We start from the raw sequence: 24944 nt of genomic DNA, 5'->3' as shown, positions 1-24944 counted from the left end.
CAACCCCTAAACCCAACACAACCCCTAAACCCAACACAACACCTAAACCCAACACATCCCCTAAACCCAACACAACCCCTAAACCCAACACATCCCCTAAACCCAACACATCCCCTAAACCCAACACAACCCCTAAACCCAACACAACCCCTAAACCCAACACATCCCCTAAACCCAACACATCCCCTAAACCCAACACAACCCCTAAACCCAACACAACCCCTAAACCCAACACATCCCCTAAACCCAACACAACCCCTAAACCCAACACATCCCCTAAACCCAACACAACCCCTAAACCCAACACAACCCCTAATCCCAACACATCCCTTAAACCCAACACAACCCCTAAACCCAACACAACCCCTAAACCCAACCCTACCCCTAAACCTAACCCTCACAGAAAACCTTCTGCATTTTTACATTTTCAATAAAACATTGTTTAGTATGATTTTTAAGCGATTTGAATTATGGGGACACTAGAAATGTCCTCATAAATCACATTTATAGCATAATACCCTTGTAATTACTAATTTGTAACCTAAAAAATTGTCCTCGTAAACCTCATAAACATGCCCACACACACACACACACACACACACACACACACACACACACACTCAAACACACACACATATATATATTTAATGTATATATATTTAAAAAATATCTATCTATATTACTGTATAATATATATATATATATATATATATATATATAGAGTGATTTAAAAAAAATAAAAAATTACCATAGGATTTTGTAACTCAATATTTTTATTGTCAAAAAATGTATAGTTTCTATAAAACAATTATTCCTACGAATATGTCATCACTTGAAAGGAATGTTTTATACATACATCGGTTTGCACCTGTCTGTCCATGAGCAGATATTACAGCTTCTTGCCCTTTAATAATGTGTGTTGTGTCTGCAGTCACATTGTAGGTTACAGTAATACACAAGTTCAAGTTGCATTGACCCCAAATACAAGGAAACCGCGAGTGGGCGTGGTATCCTTTCGTAAATGCGGGGCTATGAAATCTGGCTCCGCCCGACTCTGCAGCTTGTCGCTGCTGAAGGTTGTCCCTTCGCGGTTTCCATCCGATCGGGTAAACATGGAGAGAGAGTCTGCTATCCGTCGAATCAAACCCGTCCAGAACAACCAGAACCAGCGGGACGGTGCTGGTGAGTCGGATGGGCAAAACGGGCTCGGAACCGAGACGCGGCGGCGGAAGCAGAAGCCAGAGGTGAGCGCGCAACTGCTGGGAGAGAGTTCGGTTCTGCTGCTGCTGCTCGGGTTCGTGTGTCTGCTTTGGGTTCTGGTTCTGATCTCACTACGGCTGCTCGTCATCAGATCCAGCGGGGAATTCAACGCCATCCGGGCCAGGTGAGGAGCACAGAGATCATACTCAACACTGGGATTGCTGTAGTTCATGATAATACTGTGGAACTTTTGGTATTCTCGCACATACAAACATTAACACTTGCCCTGTTTAATTTGGAAATTCGTTATGGAAGTAAAATGGGTCCATGTTGACTAGAACACATCGGTCGAGCTTTGGGTCATTGACAAATAAGGTTGTCTGAGGTAATAACAATGAGAAATCTTCTAAAATCTCGTTTAACCTCTTTAACTTCGGGGAGGCGCTATATGGAAAGCCATTTTATCACTTAAAACACTAAAGTCTTCTAGTATTTGCTGCCATACAGCGGAATAAAATAAGACTATTTGTATTTTTCGTGTCCATGTTGGTTGCACAATTCTTTTGAGAAACATATATATTCTTTGTAAAAATAAATAAATAATATATATATATTTAATGACCTAAAAATGTCATGTGTTGTAACCAACAAATAAAAGTTATTAAAATATTTTCCTTGCACCATGAATACACGAGAGTGTACACAACTTAAAAAAATAATAATAAAAAAATAAATATATATATATATATATATATATATATATATATTTTAATTTTTTTTTAAATATATATATATATATATATATATATATATATATATATATATATATATATATTTCTTTTATATTTATTTTTTAAATATATATATATATATATATATATATATATATATATATATATATATATATATATATATTTCTTTTATATTTATTTTTTTAAATATATATATATATATATATATATATATATATACACTTTAAACTTAAAACTTTACAAAGTCTTTAGGGTCTAAAGGGATGCTCTGATTTAGCTTTTTTTTTTTTTTTTTTGGTCACATGACTGATTTGGTGAACGAAAGTTTTTTCAAATATGAATCGTAATTTTAAAACACACTTTTTTCACTACTAAAATTGTGTTTTTTTTTCAAAAATGTCATGTTTTAATTAGACTTTGATTTATTGTTTTTCTCTCTCCAGAGGATTAAACAATCAAATGACAATTTTGATTTTAACCCCCAGAAAAAATATCACAATTATTTCGAACTCCGTAACTGAAAACGTGTTTATCAAAAAAAGAGGTGTAATTGTTTTAGTGCGAATTGCATTTGTAATGTATTTATTTAAATTATTGGAAAGATCTTGACAAAAAAATTATATCGACCCTACATGCACTAAAAATAAACCGATGCAACCGATCACTAACGTGGTGAAAAAATCGGATTAATCTGCCGATAGTTTTAAAACCGAAATTTAGAATGTTTAAAAAAGTTTGCAAGTATTTCCTAACACACCCAATTATCCATATTGATTTGTGCAGATAACCGATAGATGCAAAAAGCAACTATCGGCACCGATGAATCTGTAAAACCGATATATCCGTCCCCCTCTAATATGAGAGTGTGTATTTAGTGTTGTGATGTCATGTCTTTGTAACAGGAAGCATTTGGAGCAGATCACCAGCGTCGGACCACGGACTGTAGGAAGCCCCGAGAACGAGCTCGCGACAGTAAACTACATCTTGGATCAGATCGAACAGATCCGGTTAGAGAGTGCCGCTGGACCGCACGCCATCACCGTAGACGTCCAGCGTCCCACCGGATCATTCAGCATCGATTTCCTGGGCGGCTTCACCAGCTATTACGACCGTGTGACCAACATCGCTGTTAAACTCGAGCCGAAGACGACGGCGCAACACTTCATGCTCGCCAACTGCCACTTTGATTCGGTGGCCAACAGCCCCGGTACACATCCACGACATTTAATAATCCACTTTTAGCTGACTTTGCATATTAAACCGGGATGCATATCATAGCTCAGATCATGTGCTCTTGGAAGCTCATATTGCAGACTTCCAAGCAAAGTTTGAGACACTGTTTTTATTTATTTATTATTTTATCCCCTTTTACTGCCAATTTGGGACACCCAATTCCCACTACTTAGTAGGTCCTCGTGGTGGTGCTGTTACTCGTTTCAATCCGGGTGGCGGAGGACGAGTCTCAGTTGCGTCTACTTCTGAGACCGTCAATCCGCGCATCTGATCACGTGACTCGTTGTGCATGACACCGCGGAGACTCGCAGCATGTGGAGGCTCATGCTACTCTCCACGATCCACACACAACTCACCACACGCCCCATTGAGAGAACCACTAATCACCACCACGAGGAGGTTACCCCATGTGACTCTACCCTCCCTAGCAACCGGCCCAATTTGGTTGCTAAGGAGACCTGGCTGGAGTCACTCACCACATGCCCCACCGAGAGTGATAACCACATTATAGCGACCACGAGGAGGTTACCCCATGTGACTCTACCCTCCCTAGCAACCGGGCCAATTTGGTTGCTAAGGAGACCTGGCTGGAGTCACTCGGCACGCCCCACCGAGAGTGATAACCACATTATAGCAACCACGAGGAGGTTACCCCATGTGACTCTACCCTCCCTAGCAACCGGGCCGATTTGGTTGCTAAGGAGACCTGGCTGGAGTCACACGTCACGCCCCACCGAGAGTGATAACCACATTATAGCGACCACGAGGAGGTTACCCCATGTGACTCTACCCTCCCTAGCAACCAGGCCAATTTGGTTGCTAAGGAGACCTGGCTGGAGTCACTCAGCACGCCCCACCGAGAGCGAGAACCACATAATAGCGACTACGAGGAGGTTACCCCATGTGACTCTACCCTCCCTAGCAACCGGGCCGATTTGGTTGCGAAGGAGACCTGGCTGGAGTCACTCACCACACGCCCCACCGAGAGCGAGAACCACATAATAGCGACCACGAGGAGGTTACCCCATGTGACTACCCTCCCTAGCAACCGGGCCTATTTGGTTGCTAAGGAGACATGGCTGGAGTCACTCAGCACACGACCCACCGAGAGCGAGAACCACATTATAGCGACCACGAGGAGGTTACCCCATGTGACTACCCTCCCTAGCATCCGGGCCTATTTGGTTGCTAAGGAGACCTGGCTGGAGTCACTCAGCACACGACCCACCGAGAGCGAGAACCACATTATAGCGACTACGAGGAGGTTACCCCATGTGACTCTACACTCCCTAGCAACCAGTCCAATTTTGTTGCTAAGGAGACCTGTCTGGAGTCACTCAGCACGCCCTGGACTCCAGGTGTGCTGAGTTACCCCATGTGACTCTACCCTCCCTAGCAACTAGGCCAATTTGGTTGCTAAGGAGACCTGGCTGGAGTCACTCACCACGCCCTGGACTCCAGGTGTGATAGTCAGCGGCAATACTTGCTAAGCTACCAGTTTGATACATTGTTGCGATCCCTTGTGAAACTCTAGAGGAAACACATGTGAGATTACGTTTTATTTTACAGAGATTACAGAGATTAGAGTTTTGAACTGATTCCTGCATTCGTGACCTTTGACTCTGTTGTGTTTGTGTTGCTATGAGCGTGTATCACCAGACAAAGGAATATGTGGTTTCATTGGGGTTTGTTGTCAGCATTCATCATCATGTGTGTTTGTGTCTGACAGCTGATTGTGTGTGAGAGACCGGCAGTTTCTATAGAGTCGGTGTGCATGAGTGTGTCTAACAGTGATGCATGTTCAACTGTCAGTTGTGCTCAGAAACCAGGAAGTGAAATGCAACGGCAGGGAAGCAAACAGCTTGTGTGTGTGTGTGTGTGTGTGTGAGTGTGTATGTGTGTGTGTGTGTGTGTGTGTGTGTGTTTGAACAGTGAATGGAGCTTTGTTACACTGATATAGGACCAGTTTGTCTTTGTGTGTTTGACTGTAGTTATTGCACAAAAGAAAACAAGCTTCAACCTGAAATATAGACTGCAATCATTCTAGTTTGACACTGAAAATACTCAAATCTAATTTGTTGTTAAGAACTGAATGTTTAATGAAAAGTGTAAATGACATTTTTCCTGGTGCATAAAGAAAGTCCTTAGAGGTCGACCGATAGTAGACTTTGCCGATGACAATAACTAAGCTGGTGGAAAAGACGATAACCGATTAATCGGCCGATATGTAAAAAAAAATATTTATAAAATGTTCAGAACTTTTCTTAATCTGTCTTTAACATGAGAGGTGCAGGCATAGAGGCTACAAGAGCAAAAAAATAAACAAATCCAAGATGTAGTTTATTGTTCATGCAAAATCCCAATAATAATAATAATAATAATAATAATAATAATCAGGTAAAAGGATTTGCACAAGCATGAAACACACTTGGGACTCTTATTTTGAAATGACGTAGACTTGGCTCAATTGCAATGATCTATATTAAGTATTACCCAAATTAAGCTTTTTATAAGTGTATAAGGTCACCGGATGATCAGTTTTATATATAAATATATATATACTGTATATGTATATATACACCAATCAGCCACAACATTAAAACCAGTTGCGCTGTTGAAACATGCCGTTTTAACTGTAGCATCTTCAAGAAGGACGTAGCTGTAAAAAGTGTCGGGAGCTCCTCTTTTGGAGATCCCGCCCCCTTGTGGAGATCTTCGGGGGCTGCAGCTAAAGCGACTTGGAATCTTCTAGTGCCAGTCACGGAGAAACAATTATTGGCAACTGTCAGCACTAATTTTGGCTGATAACCGATTAAGCAACTATTGGCACCGATTAATCGGTAAAACCGACATATCCGTCTACGTCTACACTGAGTATTTTTTCTATTTCCTCCCCAATATTGGAACGCCCAATTCCCAATGCGCCCTAAGTCCTCGTGGTGGTGTAGTGACTCGCCTCAATCCGGGTGGTGGAGGATGAATCTCCATTGAAAGTTGCCTCCGCGTCTGAGACCGTCAATCCACGCATCTTATCTCGTGACTTGAGCACGTTACCACGGAGACGTAGCGCGTGTGGAGGCTTCACGCTATTCTCCGCGGCATCCACGCACAACTCACCACACGCCCCACCGAGAGCGAGAACCACATTATAGCAACCACGAGGAGGTTACCCCATGTGACTCTACCCTCCCTAGCAACCGGGCCAATTTGGTTACCCCATGTGACTCTACCCTCCCTAGCAACCGGACCAATTTGGTTACCCCATGTGACTCTACCCTCCCTAGCAACCGGACCAATTTGGTTACCCCATGTGACTCTACCCTCCCTAGCAACCGGGCCAATTTGGTTACCCCATGTGACTCTACCCTCCCTAGCAACCGGACCAATTTGGTTACCCCATGTGACTCTACCCTCCCTAGCAACCGGACCAATTTGGTTACCCCATGTGACTCTACCCTCCCTAGCAACCGGGCCAATTTGGTTAGCCCATGTGACTCTACCCTCCCTAGCAACCGGACCAATTTGGTTACCCCATGTGACTCTACCCTCCCTAGCAACCGGACCAATTTGGTTACCCCATGTGACTCTACCCTCCCTAGCAACCGGGCCAATTTGGTTACCCCATGTGACTCTACCCTCCCTAGCAACCGGGCCAATTTGGTTACCCCATGTGACTCTACCCTCCCTAGCAACCGGACCAATTTGGTTACCCCATGTGACTCTACGCTCCCTAGCAACCGGACCAATTTGGTTACCCCATGTGACTCTACCCTCCCTAGCAACCGGGCCAATTTGGTTACCCCATGTGACTCTACCCTCCCTAGCAACCGGGCCAATTTGGTTACCCCATGTGACTCTACCCTCCCTAGCAACCGGACCAATTTGGTTACCCCATGTGACTCTACCCTCCCTAGCAACCGGGCCAATTTGGTTACCCCATGTGACTCTACCCTCCCTAGCAACCGGACCAATTTGGTTACCCCATGTGACTCTACCCTCCCTAGCAACCGGACCAATTTGGTTACCCCATGTGACTCTACCCTCCCTAGCAACCGGGCCAATTTGGTTACCCCATGTGACTCTACCCTCCCTAGCAACCGGGCCAATTTGGTTACCCCATGTGACTCTACCCTCCCTAGCAACCGGCCAATTTGGTTACCCCATGTGACTCTACCCTCCCTAGCAACTGGGCCAATTTGGTTACCCCATGTGACTCTACCCTCCCTAGCAACCGGCCAATTTGGTTACCCCATGTGACTCTACCCTCCCTAGCAATCAGCACAATTTGGTTGCTAAGGAGACATGACTGGAGTCACTCAAACTCATGACTCCAGGTGTGATAGTCAGCGGCAATACTCGCTGAGATACCCAGACCCCTCTGAACTGAGTATTGAGTGTGACACGTGTACATGCATGTAGTATGTTTTCTGCGCGGTTCACACCCGTCAAACCAACAATTCATTAAGCGACACATTCATTGCAGTGCTTCATGGAATCAGTAGTTTTCAGAAAATGCGTGGTGTGATATGCCTGTCATGTGTGTGTTTCAGGGGCGAGTGATGATGCGGTGAGCTGCTCGGTGATGTTGGAGGTTTTACACTCTCTGGTGAATCTCTCCACGCCGCTCAAACACGGGATCGTCTTCCTGTTTAACGGCGCAGAGGAAAACATCCTGCAGGTGACGGAGAGATTACAGCGCAAATAAGTGAATTGGTGATGTCACAGTAAAGTGGATACAAATAATGAGATGAGGAATAATGAGAGGTCCACACAGGCGTGCTGGAAATAAAAAAGAAACGTATATTTTGAAACTGTAATTTGCAAGACGAAAAATAAGACGATTTTTAAAAATACATTTTTTAGAACCATTAAAGGGACAGTACACCCCAAAAATGCGAATTCTCTCGTCATTTACTCACCGTTATGCCATCTAAAACTCATGACTTTTTCCTCCTCCGCGGGATGCAAATGAAGCGATATTGATGGCGATACGAGGTGTTTTTGTCCGCCCAATACAAGTCAATGGGGGTTTAACACTTTCAAGCTCCAAAAAGCACATAAAGGTGTCATAAAGGTAATCCAGTGGTTTAATCCATGTCTTCTGGAGGGATAGGATCAGTTTAGGGTGAGAAGCAATGCAAAAAATGAAGTTAACATTTTGGGACCCCATTGACTTGCATTGGATGGACCTGATACATCCTTCAAAAAAGCTTCATATGAGTCATAAAGTCAGATGAGTTTCAGTCGGCATGCGGGAGAGCAAATTATGGGAGAACTGTCATTTTTGGGTGTACTGTCCCTTTAAGAGGTTTGGCATTGTTACAGTATTTTAGTGACATTAAAGCACATTTATCTCCCAAATGCTCATTATGATCATGTATTACTCTTAGATAGTGAGTGTGTTCATGACTGATGTTTACATGTTCAACTTCGGTCACGCTTAAGGAAACACGGACTCACAAAACCTGTCTGTCTCTCTCTGTCAGGCGAGTCATGGCTTTATTACCCAGCATCCCTGGGCTCAGCAGGTTCGAGCTTTTGTGAACCTGGAGGCTGCAGGTGTGGGCGGGAAAGAGGTGGTGTTTCAGACAGGTAAATAATACATACGTGTGTGTGTGTGTGTGTGTGTGTGTGTGTGTGTGTGTGAAGCAGGTGGTGTTTCAGACAGGTACATAAATAACCTGACACAGTTTTCTATTTTGAGCTGATTGTGTGTGATTTGTGTTTAATTTAATTAAAGGAACAGTTCAGCTGAAAATGAAAATTGTGTCATCATTTACTCACCCTCATGTTGTTCCAAACCCAAATGACTTGTAGTTGTTATGCACAATGCTCACGCTGCAGTTTTCCATATATTGAAATCTTACAGTGATCAGGGGGCTGCCGAACTCCAAAAATACCTAAAAAGAACATTTAACCCTTTAATGCATACAACGGGTCATTAGTGACCCGGAACCTCATTCCAACCTCCTCTATCTATTTTTTGGGAAAAAAAGCATCTAATTCTAATCACGCATAGCACAGATGCAGTTAAGATGCCATTCGGGTCTCTCTCGTTACTATGCGCTCATTTGTAGATGTGCTTTACAGAACTGCCGGTTTTCTTAAAGAGACAGTACCGTTTATTAGCACATGTTCTACAAATCTGTGTAAATACTAGTATAAATTATGCATCAAACAATAAATGTAACGAAATATAATATGCAATGTAATGTCATTGTTATTGATGGAATACATGATTTGCTCATTTAAAAAAAGCTAAAATATGGCGGGCCTGGGTAGCTCAGCGAGTATTGACGCTGACAACTACCCCTGGAGTCAAGGGTGTGCTGAGTGACTCCAGTCAGGTCTCCTAAGCAACCAAATTGACCCGGTTGCTAGGGAGGGTAGAGTCACATGGGGTAACCTCTTCATGGTCGTGATTAGTGGTTCTCGCTCTCAATGTGGCGTGTGGATCGTGGAGAGTAGCATGAGCCTCCACACGCACTAGGTCACCATGGTAACGCGCTCAATAAGCCATGTAAAAAGATGCGCGGGTTGACGGTCTCAGATGCGGAGGCAACCGAGACTCGTCCTCCGCCACCCGGATTGAGGCAACAATATCAATAACTAGCCCTAGTGGAAGCAAACTATAGCAAGTTTAACACATGAACAGTACGATTTGGCGAGTGTAATTTGTGTGTACTTCTGACATTATGTAAATTGTGCAACTATTTATTTAGACTCAATAAGTGCATGAGAAAACACATACGTGTATCTGATGTGTTGTGTAGCTCAATATGTGTTTGACAGCCAATTGCGTCTCATTATAATTTCATAGTGGAAGTAACGAATCCCGTCGGTAACGCCGTCTTTTTGATATATGAACAATAAAACATAAAAATACATTATATCAGAGTATATTCCATTCTATTGTTTTCTAACAATGTTACACTATCTGGGCATTTTGTAGATCCAAACAAGCAAGCAAACAATAAAACTGTATATATATATTTTAATTATAATAGCATATATTGCAATAAAAACTTCCCATAAATGTTTACATGTTGTCGAATGAACATCCTGTATGGCAAGCCGTTTTAACTTTTATTCATTTCCAGGATATTAATTCTTGATATCAACAATTCAGTTTTCACTAGTTAAAATGATCGTTATTGATATCAGGAAGTCGATATCTACTAGTAACAATGGCAATATTTGATATCAGAAATTACATTTCAACTAGCAAAAATGCTAATTCTTGATATCAACAATTACATTTTTACTAGTTAAAATGCTCATTCTAGATATCAAGAATTGATTTCTTGTTGAAATTCCAATTTCACATATCAGAAATACAATTCGTACTAGTAAAAACCTTTATTTTTGATATCAACAATTGAATTGCTACTAGTGACGATATTCATTTCTGATATCAATAATTCCATTTTCACTAGTGACGATATTCATTTCTGATATCAAGAATTCCATTTTCACTAGTGACGATATTCATTTCTGATATCAAGAATTCCATTTTCACTAGTGACGATATTCATTTCTGATATCAAGAATTCCATTTTCACTAGTGACTGACGTTCATTTCTGATATCAATAATTCCATTTTCACTAGTGACTGACGTTCATTTCTGATATCAATAATTCCATTTTCACTAGTGACAATATTCATTTCTGATATCATGAATGTAATTGTTACTAGTAAGAAAGACATTTTAGATATCTGAAATTATATTGATATCATAAATACATTTTCAGATATCAAAAATTAAAATTTTTACTAGTAGCAATTCAATTGTTGATATCAAAAATAAAGGTTTTTACTAGTACTAATTGTATTTCTGATATGTGAAATTGGAATTTCAACAAGAAATCAATTGTTGATATCTAGAATGAGCATTTTAACTAGTAAAAATGTAATTTCTGATATCAAATATTGCCATTGTTACTAGTAGATATCGAATTCCTGATATCAATAATGTTCATTTTAACTAGTGAAAATTAAATTGTTGATATCAAGAATTCATATCCTGGAAATGAATAAAAGTTAAAACGGCTTGCCATAGTAAAACAGCTCTTCTTTACTGAAAGTCAATTTCAAAGTCAAATGTTGACTCAGTAATCGCTCTGATTCAGTGAGTCATACAGTGAAGTGATTCAGACTTATGATTCATTTGAAGTGTTCGTTAAAAGAACCGGTTCAAAAGAGTCATTTGCTACCCTGGTCACGTTTTCCTGCCATTATTTTACGATACACTGTCTTTTTTTATCTCACTGCATTCAATTCAGACTGCAAGATCACAACTCAGGTACAGTTTATATACTAAAGAATGTGTTTCGCTGTGGATTCAGTAGCGGCGGAGCGCTGGTGAGTAAATGATGAGAGAATTGTCATGTTTTTGTTTTTGGTGAACTATTCCTTAAATAAATAACGAGCCTCCGTTGTGTGTCTATCAGGTCCAGAGAACCCGTGGTTGGTTCAGGCGTACGTCCGCGCTGCTGTTCATCCGTTCGCGTCAGTGGTCGGACAGGAAGTGTTCCAGAGCGGCGTCATTCCCTCGGACACGGACTTCAGGATCTACAGGGATTTTGGGAATATTCCTGGTATGCACACTTTGAGAACGGGAGAACGGGAAGTGTCACATGTTCAGACGCTTGTCAGGTGTTAATGAGTGTTTGTTCGTTCATGTAGCTTCACCGAAACAATGTTTCTTGTGTAGGAATCGATCTTGCGTTTATAGAAAACGGTTTCATCTACCACACTAAATATGATACCGCGGACCGCATCCACACCGACTCCATCCAGAGAGCAGGTGAGACGCTGTCGTGTCCACTGAAAGACTAAAACTGAAGTGTTCACCTTTAAATGATCGTGTTACATTGTAACAGGTGACAACATCCTGTCTGTGCTCAAACACCTGGTGATGTCAGAGGAACTGGGCAACTCTTCTGAATATCGCCATGGCAACATGGTTTTCTTCGATGTGCTGGGCGTGATGGTGGTGGCGTACCCAGCACAAGTCGGCACCATTTTAAACTACATGGCTGCCGTGGCAACCCTCATCTACCTGGCCAAGAAGTGCATGCTGCCTAGCAATGCGGGTAAGTGTGCGGGAGACACATGTGTTATTGTGTGTGTACAGTCGACAGCATTTGTGCCATCATTTTATTACCACAAACACATTTTTTGAGTCCTTGTGCAAATGTGTGTCCCAGTGAGACACTTATAATGGAAGTGTCTCACTGGATAGGAGTGGTGGAGATGTAGTGGTCTAAACCACATAACCGGTAATCTGGTAATCAGAAGGTCACTGGTTTGATCCCCACAGTCACCACCATTGTGTCCATGAGTAAGACACTTAACTCCAGGTTGCTCCGGGGGGGATTGTCCCTGTAATAAGTGCTCTGTATAATACATTGGTAATCAGAAGGTTGCTGGTTTGATCCCCACAGTCACCACCATTGTGTCCTTGAGTAAGACACTTAACTCCAGGTTGCTCCGGGGGGATTGTCCCTGTAATAAGTGGAATCATGTTCACACACATATTGTTTATGTCTTGTACTTTATAAACAGTATTGTAATGTAACAGATTAAACCCCAGTGACTTGCATTGGAAGTGTTTCACTGGAACACACATTTATTTTTAGTTTTTCTTTTCTTTGTTTTTTGCTGTTGATTGAACTTAACTTGTATTGAACCCGGAATATTCCTTTAAATATTTTCACATGTTGCACAAAATTAGCATAAAATATTTTTTCACCAAAAAAATAAAAATAAAATGATAACAATGATAATATATATATATATTTTTTAATAATAATAATAATAATAATAATAATAAAAAATTTAATAACAATAATAATAATAAAAAACATATATAATATATATATATATATATATTAAAATACCAAATATACATAAAATAAAATTGCATCAGCTTTACCCCATGTGACTCTACCCTCCCTAGTAACCGGCCAATTTGGTTACCCCATGTGACTCTACCCTCCCTAGTAACCGGCCCAATTTGGTTACCCCATGTGACTCTACCCTCCCTAGTAACCGGGCCAATTTGGTTACCCCATGTGACTCTACCCTCCCTAGTAACCGGGCCAATTTGGTTACCCCATGTGACTCTACCCTCCCTAGTAACCGAGCCAATTTGGTTACCCCATGTGACTCTACCCTCCCTAGTAACCGGGCCAATTTGGTTACCCCATGTGACTCTACCCTCCCTAGTAACCGGGCCAATTTGGTTACCCCATGTGACTCTACCCTCCCTAGTAACCGGGCCAATTTGGTTACCCCATGTGACTCTACCCTCCCTAGTAACCGGGCCAATTTGGTTACCCCATGTGACTCTACCCTCCCTAATAACCGGGCCAATTTGGTTACCCCATGTGACTCTACCCTCCCTAGCAACCGGGCCAATTTGGTTACCCCATGTGACTCTACCCTCCCTAGTAACCGGGCCAATTTGGTTACCCCATGTGACTCTGCCCTCCCTAGTAACCGGCCCAATTTGGTTACCTCATGTGACCCTACCCTCCCTAGTAACCGGCCCGATTTAGTTACCCCATGTCACTCTACCCTCCCTAGCAACTGGGCCAATTTGGTTACCCCATGTGACTCTACCCTCCCTAGCAACTGGCCCAATTTGGTTACCCCATGTGACTCTACCCTCCCTAGCAACTGGGCCAATTTGGTTGCTAAGGAGACCTTGCTGGAGTCACTCAGCTGCCAGGTGCTCACTTTACCACTGAGCTACACAGGCCCCCCCAGTTGTTAAATGTTTGTTTTGATTTCTATAATAGCCATAGGCATGGTGTTAAAAACAAACATTTCATGTAATTAAATGTGCTGTGTCTCTGTCTCGCTGCAGGTGGGCGGTACGTCCGCGAGCTGCTGTATGCGACGGGTGTGACGGTTTTGAGTTGGTTCGTCACTCTGTTGACGGTTCTTATCGTGTCTTTGCTGGTGACGTTGATGGGATGCTCCATGTTCTGGTACAGTCAATTCTACGCCTCCGTGTGTCTGTATGGATCTGCCGCCATCGGCAAGATCATTCTGATACACACGCTGGCCAAGAACCTGTACTACGGGGTGAGTCACGGGACAAAATACACCACATAAAAACGTTTGATGTCTTCAAACGTCATCTAGTGACTAGTTATGTTCATTGTACTGTCAGCCAATCAGGTCGGAGCTTGTGGTTTTTAGAAAGCTCTTATGACTGTCAGGGTAGCGTTTTAGGGGTAGAGGAAGTTTAATGTTTAAATATATTGCAGGATGTCTATGGCAAGCCATATTAACTTATAACCATCCACAGGATATACAATTTTACTACGTAAATGCAAATTCTTGATATCAGGAATGTAATTACTACTAGTAAAATTGCTAATTTGTATAGCCGTAATTACATTTGCAATTGTAAAAAAACGTGAATTCTTGATGTAAAAATATGACATCATCACACGCAAAAATACGCATCAACTAGTAAAAACGGTCGTTCTTGAATTCTGACGTAAAATGTCACAGTGACCTGTTATTCACTCCTATTCGAAATGCTATTACGGATATCTAAAATTAATTAATTGCGAGTTGAAATTACAATTTCACAATACGCAGTTCACGTCTTACTAGTAAAAATATCATTTTTGAGATCAATAATTACACTGTTATTGGTGCAAATGTGCATTCCTGTTCTCATCTAGTAAAAATGCTCATTTTTGATATCTGTAATGTGATTATAACTAGTAAAAAGCATTTTTATATACCCTTAATTACTCTCCCATTTGTTTATATCTGAAATACTGAATCTAACATATTGAAATACATTTACAGAGATAAAAAAAATGGTGCTTTAATAGTTAAAATGTGTATTTCTGCAAGTAATGAGGTCATTTTCTACATCAAGAATGAACCTTTTTACTAGCGCAAATGCAGTTACTGATATAATAAAATAGCACTTTAATATAAATATAAAGAATTTGCATTTTAACTAGTGAAAATTGAATTGTTGATGTCACAAATGCATATCAAAGACAATTTGGCTTGCCATAGATGCCTTTGAAACAGCACATGACCGTCTGAAAGGGTCAGTTATTGAGTGTCCAGTTTTTATGCCTAAAGTCACTTGAAATTGGTTTGTTGTGTCACTTTATCAGTTATTTCCACCAGCGTTGCCTTGACAACAGCACACGCCACGCACGGCTGTGTTCTGTGAATGTTGCCCGCGGGTCTTTATCCGTGTGCGGTTACTATTGACTAACTCATCAGACACAGTTTACAGATCCTGAAGTCAAGCATCATTCAGCTGACGGATACTGCGCTACAGTCGCTACATTAAAACATCGAGTGCTACAGAATAACTGAATCCACTGATGAGGGTGTTTGAAGCTGTTGTGAGATGTTCTATATTAGTGTCCTTGGCAACCATAAACAACCCATAGTTATTTAAATGATTTATAGTATTTCACAGAAGATGTAACTATGGATTAAATATTGAAATCTTTTATTATAATTGTATAAAATTTCTAAAGTTTTTGAATTATAAAAAAATCTTAAACCACCACCTCTAAATTAATAGTAACACATTAATAGTGTTTTTTTTTTTTGGGGGGACTTTTGGATTTAGAAGTTAATTAGCTCAAATTACACCGTTACATATTTTTATACAAAATAAGCACATTTTTGATGCCTTCAATTTAGTAAAAAAACAAGTTGAATATTTATGTGTCATGGATTAGGAGTGTCTGCTGCCATCTGCTGGAGAGATCAAACATGACACACATGTGATTATTTCATTGCAATGTCAAGTATAGCCTATAGGTGGCCTCGCTTTTTCCCCTTATTGTTGAATGCTCTCTGAACCCAATACTGTAACTTAATTTATAAATATTTATAATACACAAGTTGTACATTTGCATGTGTATATATATATATATTGGCATAATAAAAGACAATTATTTGTGAAACTGTAGCTTTCTCTGAATATTCAGTTTTGGCAGTAATGCCACATGTAGTGCTCAATATACAGTCAAACCTGACCATGGTTTTACAAAGAGAAGATTTAGAAAGTATTTTGTTATCTACCATTTATTTTGCAAACGTTATTCAATAAACGTAGAAACTTAATGTTTTGCATGGGAATATTAGTGCTTCAGAAACAAAATAAATACAATGTTTTGGGGTCTGTGTATCTCCAGGGTGTGCTGAGTGACTCCAGTCAGGTCTCCTTAGCAACCAAATTGGCTGGTTGCTAGGGAGGGTAGAGTCACATGGGGTAACATCCTTAGCAACCAAATTGGCCCAGTTGCTAGGGAGGGTAGAGTCACATGGGGTAACCTCCTTGTGGTCACTATAATGTGGTTCTCGCTCTCGGTGGGGCGTGTGGTGAGTTGTGCGTGGATGCCGCGGAGAATAGCGTGAAGCCTCCACATGCGTTACGTCTCCATGGTAACTCGCTCAACAAGCCACGTGATGAGATGCGCGGACTGATGGTCTCAGACGCGGAGGCAACTGAGATTCGTCCTCTGCCACCCGGATTGAGGCGAGTCACTACGCCACCACGAGGACTCACAGCGCATCGGGAATTGGGCGTAAAAACATTGGGCACAAAAATTAAAATGTTGCATGTTACTGTCCCGATACATATGTAAGGCACTGCGGATATTATGGGATATCATCTGATCTGATTATGATGTGCATCGTGTCTCTTTCTCTCAGAATGTTCGTCGTGTGGAGTTGGGCGAGCTGTTTTTTGACGTCAGCCTGCTGTTGTGGTGTTTTGCGCTGTTGTTTCTCACTCATCACGGTCTGTGTTCAGCGTATGTGCCCATGATGATGGTGGTGTTTCCTCTGAGCAGCAAACTTCTGCTCAAAACACACTTCACACGGAGAGGTGAGAACTGAACCTGATCCCTTCACCATTACACCAGTCAACTCCTGTTTGCTGTGAGCTTTAGTCTGTCACGTTTAATATCTGATGTGATGATAAAACTGCTTTAGAAGATGTTACAATACGAGGATAGTTCAATATTTCTCTTTTGCCAATACTGGTAACATATACTGATAAAAATAGTTTATGGAGTGTGAAATAAATGCCTGATTTAAGGCCACAAGAGTCCAAAATGAATAAGACCGGGTTGGTAAAGGTGCTTGATGTACTTGAATTTGGCTTTTTGAAAATCGCAATTTTTAACCAAGAGGTGCTTAAAAAGTTTTTGAATTATAAAAAATCTTAAACTACGTTGCTTAAATCATTTAATAAATGAAATTAATGTGTTTTATTTTGGGAAAAACACGACGACAGACCACTAGACCACTGAAGCAGCGCATAGACGGCGCCGTCACGTGACACCTGTTACGTTTGGCAACTGGCCAATCAGAGCGCAGTTCAGAACGGGCCAATCGCAATCAGAGCGCTCTTCAGAACGGGCCAATCGGAGCGCTGTTCAGAACGGGCCAATCGGAGCACTCTTCAGAACGGGCCAATCGGAGCACTCTTCAGAACGGGCCAATCGGAGCGCTGTTCAGAACGGGCCAATCAGAGCGCTGTTCAGAACGGGCCAATCCCAAATGGAGCGCTGTTCAGAACGGGCCAATCCTAATCGGAGCGCTGTTCAGAACGGGCCAATCAGAGCGCTGTTCATAATGGGCCAATCCCAATCGGAGCGCTGTTCAGAACGGGCCAATCCCAAACGGAGCGCTGTTCAGAACGGGCCAATCCTAATCGGAGCGCTGTTCAGAACGGGCCAATCCCAAATGGAGCGCTGTTCATAATGGGCCAATCCCAATCAGAGCGCTGTTCAGAACGGGCCAATCCCAAACGGAGCGCTGTTCAGAACGGGCCAATCCTAATCGGAGCGCTGTTCAGAACGGGCCAATCCCAATCGGAGCGCTCTTCAGAACGGGCCAATCGGAGCGCTGTTCAGAACGGGCCAATCGGAGCGCTGTTCAGAACGGGCCAATCGGAGCGCTGTTCAGAACGGGCCAATCCCAATCAGAGCGCTCTTCAGAACGGGCCAATCGGAGCGCTGTTCAGAACGGGCCAATCCCAAACGGAGCGCTGTTCAGAACGGGCCAATCGGAGCGCTGTTCAGAACGGGCCAATCCCAATCGGAGCGCTGTTCAGAACGGGCCAAACGGAGCGCTGTTCAGAACGGGCCAATCCCAATCGGAGCGCTGTTCAGAACGGGCCAATCAGAGCGCTGTTCAGAACGGGCCAATCCCAATCGGAGCGCTGTTCAGAACGGGCCAATCGGTGCGCTGTTCAGAATGGGCCAATCGGAGCGCTGTTCAGAACGGGCCAATCCCAAACGGAGCGCTGTTCAGAACGGGCCAATCCCAATCAGAGCGCTCTTCAGAACGGGCCAATCGGAGCGCTGTTCAGAACGGGCCAATCCCAAACGGAGCGCTGTTCAGAACGGGCCAATCCCAATCGGAGTGCTGTTCAGAACGGGCCAATCCCAAACGGAGCGCTGTTCAGAACGGGCCAATCCCAATCAGAGCGCTCTTCAGAACGGGCCAATCGGAGCGCTGTTCAGAACGGGCCAATCCCAAACGGAGCGCTGTTCAGAACGGGCCAATCCCAAACGGAGCGCTGTTCAGAACGGGCCAATCCCAATCGGAGCGATGTTCAGAACTTGCCAATCGGAGCGCTGTTCAGAACGGGCCAATCCCAATCGGAGCGCTGTTCAGAACGGGCCAATCAGAGCGCTGTTCAGAACGGGCCAATCCCAAACGGAGCGCTGTTCAGAACGGGCCAATCCCAATCGGAGCGCTGTTCAGAACGGGCCAATCGGTGCGCTGTTCAGAATGGGCCAATCGGAGCGCTGTTCAGAACGGGCCAATCCCAAACGGAGCGCTGTTCAGAACGGGCCAATCCCAATCAGAGCGCTCTTCAGAACGGGCCAATCGGAGCGCTGTTCAGAACGGGCCAATCCCAAACGGAGCGCTGTTCAGAACAGGCCAATCCCAATCGGAGCGCTGTTCAGAACGGGCCAATCAGAGCGCTGTTCAGAACGGGCCAATCCCAAACGGAGCGCTGTTCAGAACGGGCCAATCCCAAACGGAGCGCTGTTCAGAACGGGCCAATCGGTGCGCTGTTCAGAACGGGCCAATCGGTGCGCTGTTCAGAACGGGCCAATCGGAGCGCTGTTCAGAACGGGCCAATCCCAAACGGAGCGCTGTTCAAAACGGGCCAATCGGAGCGCTGTTCAGAACGGGCCAATCGGAGCGCTGTTCAGAACGGGCCAATCAGAGCGCTCTTCAGAACGGGCCAATCCCAAACGGAGCGCTGTTCAGAACGGGCCAATCAGAGCGCTGTTCAGAACGGGCCAATCCCAAACGGATTGCTGTTCAGAACGGGCCAATCCCAATCGGAGCGCTGTTCAGAACGGGCCAATCCCAATCGGAGCGCTGTTCAGAACGGGCCAATCGGAGCGCTGTTCAGAACGGGCCAATCCCAAACGGAGCGCTCTTCAGAACGGGCCAATCGGAGCGCTCTTCAGAACGGGATAATCAGAGCGCTCTTCAGAACGGGCCAATCCCAAACGGAGCGCTGTTTAGAACGGGCCAATCCCAATCGGAGCGCTGTTCAGAACGGGCCAATCGGAGCGCTGTTCAGAACGGGCCAATCGGAGCGCTGTTCAGAACGGGCCAATCGGAGCGCTGTTCAGAATGGGCCAATCAGAGCGCTGTTCAGAATGGGCCAATCCCAAACGGAGCGCTGTTCAGAACGGGCCAATCGGAGCACTGTTCAGAACGGGCCAATCGCAGCGCTGTTCAGAACGGGCCAATCGCAGCGCTGTTCAGAATGGGCCAATCGGAGCGCTGTTCAGAATGGGCCAATCAGAGCGCTGTTCAGAATGGGCCAATCCCAAACGGAGCGCTGTTCCGAACGGGCCAATCGGAGCGCTGTTCCGAACGGGCCAATCCCAAATGGAGCGCTGTTCCGAACGGGCCAATCCCAAATGGAGCGCTGTTCCGAACGGGCCAATCCCAAATGGAGCGCTGTTCAGAACGGGCCAATCGGAGCGCTGTTCAGAACGGGCAAATCGCAGCGCTGTTCAGAACGGGCCAATCCCAAACGGAGCGCTGTTCGGAACGGGCCAATCCCAAACGGAGCGCTGTTCGGAACAGGCCAATCCCAAACGGAGCGCTGTTCAGAACGGGCCAATCACAATCAAGCAACCAATCACAATTTTCTCAACATTTTGCATCAAAATCCCCATAATAACCAGAAAAATTATTTGAATGGATTTATCAGGGCACAGGTGAGGTTTTATTGTGAGTGTGTGTTATGTGTTGTGTTATGTGTTGTGTTACACAGGTGCGTCGGTGCAGTATTCAATTCTGTATCTGACGGGTCTCGCTGATGCCGTGCGCTCACATAATGTTTCTCATCTGGGTCGTCTTTGAGATCTTCACCCCCATTCTGGGTCGCTGGCGGAGCGGAAATCCCACCTGACGTCATCCTGGCTTCTCTTGTTACCCTGGCAACCGTTATTCTCTCTTCATATTCTGTGAGTGGTACAGACTTGCTATAACATAATAAAGTGATGATGCAGGCTTAGAGCGGGTCGGCCACTAATCGCAGGGTTGGCGGTTCGATTGAACGACCCACACAGCTCCACATGCCGAATCTAGGGGTGTTAACGATTGATCGAAAATCAATTCATCGTCATTAGTAATTTGATCGATTAAGCTTATTGATCAGCGATTCATTAATTTCAGGATAAATGTGTGCTGAAATCATGCCAGCAGATGATGAAAAGGCGGTCAGTAACATCACCTCCCACTAGAGGGCGCCTGCAGGCCGCATGTCATTGTCCAGTTCACAAAACAGTGTTTGAGCTTTTCTCTTTAAATGAACATGAATGTTTTCTGCACACACTGTGATAGTGTGCTGAAGTACATGACAACAAGCAATGTTGATCTCCTCATTTCATCCCAACTTACAATTACATCCGTGATCGCTGGGAAAGCACAAAGGTGCGTTCAGCTGACATCTCACCATCCTCGCCTTACGTCCAAAATATCCCACGATCCACAACATGAAGTTTAAATGTACAAGTGATATATCTTGTATGCAAGTTATTTTTAGAAGTAGCCTAATTCATTAACAGCAATTAAACAATTTACATTTTTTTTTAGTTATTTAAATGACTAACTATAGGTTAGATCAGGGGTTCCCAAACGATTTTGTCAGCTGAACCCCTTTGACCTAAATGAATTACTTGAAATACCCCCTGATATTTAAAGTAAAGTTTACCTTACAAAACAAATCGTTATTTTCTTATTGTTGTTATTTTTTAATGAAACTTTACGAACATCTATTGTTCTTATAATAGCGATACATTTTATTTTATTTAGCACTGGCCTCTCTATCCCAATCAGAGATCGTCACCGTTGTAAAATCGACAAATAAAATAAAATAAAAAAATGTACGCAAATTGTCTTTTTATCAGTTTTTTTTTGTTCTGTTTTCATTTCCATGAACATTTTATAAACCTATCTTGTTCCATTTTGTGTTTGATTGCCACAAAAAATAATTTCGACTCTTCTACAAAAAAGCACAAATGTGTGTTCCAGTGATACACTAACAATGGAAGTCAATGGGGTCCATTTTTGGAGGGTTTTAAATGAGAAATGTGAAGATTATAATTTTATAAAAGCACACATTAATTCTTCTGTTAAAACTCATGTATTATTTGAGCTGTAAAGTCGTTTTGTGTGTGTGTGTGTTACGTCGTCATGGCAACGAAGTTGTAAAACTTCACACAGATGCGGTTCGTAAGTGATTTCGGTTACGTCAACATTAATCCGGATACATTTGAAAACGGCGTTTTCGTTTCAAAACGCTCTCCGTCCACTCGCGCTTTCAAGCATGTTCCAGAATGTGCTCGTCCGCACTGAAACGTTTGAAAATGCTTAAAACGTGTCACTGCGGAAAATCCCCGCTGCCTGTACGGTGTGAAACGCAATCGTCCCCGTGTTCCGTCGTCCAGTAAAATTCCCGTCGCGTTTGAAGGAACGCAATGTGAAGGTTTTACAAAGTGACATTTATTTTTTATCAACGCTATCAAAGTGAATATCAGGCACAACAGCGCCGCTATAACACGAGCCGCCATCTTGATTGTTTTGATTTGATAGATCACATGACTAAAAATGCGTCATCGTTTTCCAAAGCGTCCGTTTCCAGTCCGCGCTGCAACGCCTCAACGGCGTTTTCAAATGTATCCACTTTGGAATGCGTTTTCCTTTAAGGATGTTTCGATATTTTTACTGGAAAACAGGAATACTGAGATTATTATGGGATATTCTTATGTCAGTGTCTCTGCTCCACAGATGCATTTGATCTATCTGGCTCGCAGTACGAAGCGGATCTTGGCTGGTCTCGGATCAGTGTTTGTGCTGATGTTTATTCTGGTCTCATGTGGTCTGTTCTTCCCATATTCTGCTGACTCGTCCAGTCCGCGACCCAAACGCATCTTCCTGCAGGTAACACACACACATACACACAATCATATACACACACACACACACACACACACACACACACACACACACACACACACATACACACACATAATCATACACACACACACACACACACAATCATATACACACAATCATATACACACACATACACACATACACACACACATACACAATCATATACACACACACACACACACATACACAATCATATACACACACACACAGACACACATTCACATATACACATACACACACACAGACACACATTCACATATACACACACACAATCATATACACACACACACACACACAATCATATACACACACACACACACACACATACACACATTCACATATACACAGACACACATTCACATATACAGAGACACACACAATCATATACACATACACACACAATCATATACACACATACACACACACAATCACACACACACATACACACACAATCACACACACACACATACAATCATACACACACACACACACATACATACATACACACACACACACACACACACATACATACACACACACACACACATACATACACACACACACACACACATACACAATCATATTCACACACACACACACATACACACAATCATATACACACACACACACAATCATATACACACACACACACACACACACACACAATCATATACACACACACACACACACACACACATACATACATACACACACACACAATCACACACACACATACATACACACTCATACATACATACACACACACAATCATACACACACACAATCATACACACACACACATACATACATACACACACACACACACACACACAATCACACACACACATACATACACACACACAATCACACACACACATACATACATACACACACACACACACAATCACACACACACATACATACATACACACACATACATACACACACACACACTCATACATACATACACACACACACATACATACATACACACACACAATCATACACACACACACATACATACATACACACAAAATCATACACACACTCTCACACACACACACACAAAATCATACACACACTCTCACACACACACACACTCTCACACACACACACTCACTGATCCGGTTCCTCTGTTCTCAGCACACCACTCGCACCTTCCACGCGCTGGACGGATCTGTGGAGCGCTCCGACTCCGGTCTGTGGATTAACAGTCTGGATTACACGGGAATGCAGCACATAACTCCACATATTCCAGATATAAACGACAGCATCCGCATGCGCTGCCAGGAGAATCTGCCGTACTGCGGGTTTCCGTGGTTCCTGCCGGTCAAATTCCTTGTCAAGTGAGTGTAAGAACAGGGTAAGAGGAATATCAAATATTTCCCAGGAGTCTCACTGGGGTCAAATAAACACATTCCATGTTTATCTGTAAATATTGCGTTTGTTTTCAGTTTTACACGAGAATAACATGGAACTTTATTGTCTTAGGAAAAACTGGTATCTTCCGGCTCCTGAAGTCTCTCCCAGATTTCCGCTGGAGTTCAGACTGATATCCAGACAGGAAACGGAATGGGCGACCGTTAAAATGACCTTTGAGGTCAAAGGTGAGAAACCGATTTCAGGGTCTTTCAGAGTGTTTTTAGGAAGTTTGGAACCAGCTTAGATCACCTGTATAATCCATGTGTGTGTGTGTGTGTATTTGTGTGTGTGTGTTTGTGTATTTGTGTGTGTTTGTGTATTTGTGCGTGTGTATTTGTGTTTGTTTGTGTCTTTGTGTGTGTTTGTGTATTTATATGTATTTGTGTGTGTTTGTGTTTGTGTGTATTTGTGTGTGTTTGTTTGTGTGTGTGTTTGTGTGTTTGTGTATTTATATGTATTTGTGTGTGTGTGTGTGTTTGTGTGTGTTTGTGTGTAATGTGGCACATTATTCTGTCGGTCAGGGCCGAGTCACATGTCCCTGTATCTGCTGCCACACGCTGGCGCGTCTCTCACCAGCTGGTCGTTTGGTGATGGCACGCCACAGTTTGATCTGGGTGGAGAATATTTCATATTTTACTCTCATGGTCTTGATGCACCTGTGTGGAACTTCTGGTTTGAGATCCAGGTGAGTTTGTGCTCCGGAAAACACCTGTCTGACTTTTCATTTAAATAAAGGTAAGATTATATTAGTCAAATGAATTAAAGGTAAATTAAATCAAACTCAGTTTCTCACAATTCCTGATATTTAATGGTGGAAACATTCC

General features: G+C 43.0%; 1 protein-coding gene across 1 annotated transcript in view; it reads left to right on the top strand.

Moving 5' to 3' along the window:
* The first annotated feature begins 1063 nt into the window (after window positions 1-1063).
* The window catches only part of LOC127629159 (endoplasmic reticulum metallopeptidase 1), a 25401-nt gene continuing 1520 nt past the window's right edge, over window positions 1064-24944 (top strand). Inside the window, 16 exon segments of the mRNA XM_052106262.1 lie at window positions 1064-1384; window positions 2855-3159; window positions 7736-7863; window positions 8672-8777; window positions 11637-11783; window positions 11900-11992; window positions 12069-12281; window positions 14060-14280; window positions 16906-17080; window positions 20513-20553; window positions 20555-20626; window positions 20628-20705; window positions 22531-22683; window positions 23842-24044; window positions 24190-24305; window positions 24642-24805. Of these exon segments, the coding sequence (XP_051962222.1) occupies window positions 1113-1384; window positions 2855-3159; window positions 7736-7863; window positions 8672-8777; window positions 11637-11783; window positions 11900-11992; window positions 12069-12281; window positions 14060-14280; window positions 16906-17080; window positions 20513-20553; window positions 20555-20626; window positions 20628-20705; window positions 22531-22683; window positions 23842-24044; window positions 24190-24305; window positions 24642-24805 (2487 nt within the window). The 5' untranslated portion in view covers window positions 1064-1112.

This window comes from Xyrauchen texanus, chromosome 35, assembly GCF_025860055.1.
Source record: "Xyrauchen texanus isolate HMW12.3.18 chromosome 35, RBS_HiC_50CHRs, whole genome shotgun sequence".
Taxonomy (NCBI): domain Eukaryota; kingdom Metazoa; phylum Chordata; class Actinopteri; order Cypriniformes; family Catostomidae; genus Xyrauchen; species Xyrauchen texanus.
The sequence above is the reverse complement of the archived record's forward strand: the minus strand, read 5'-3'. Positions and strand labels throughout refer to the sequence as shown.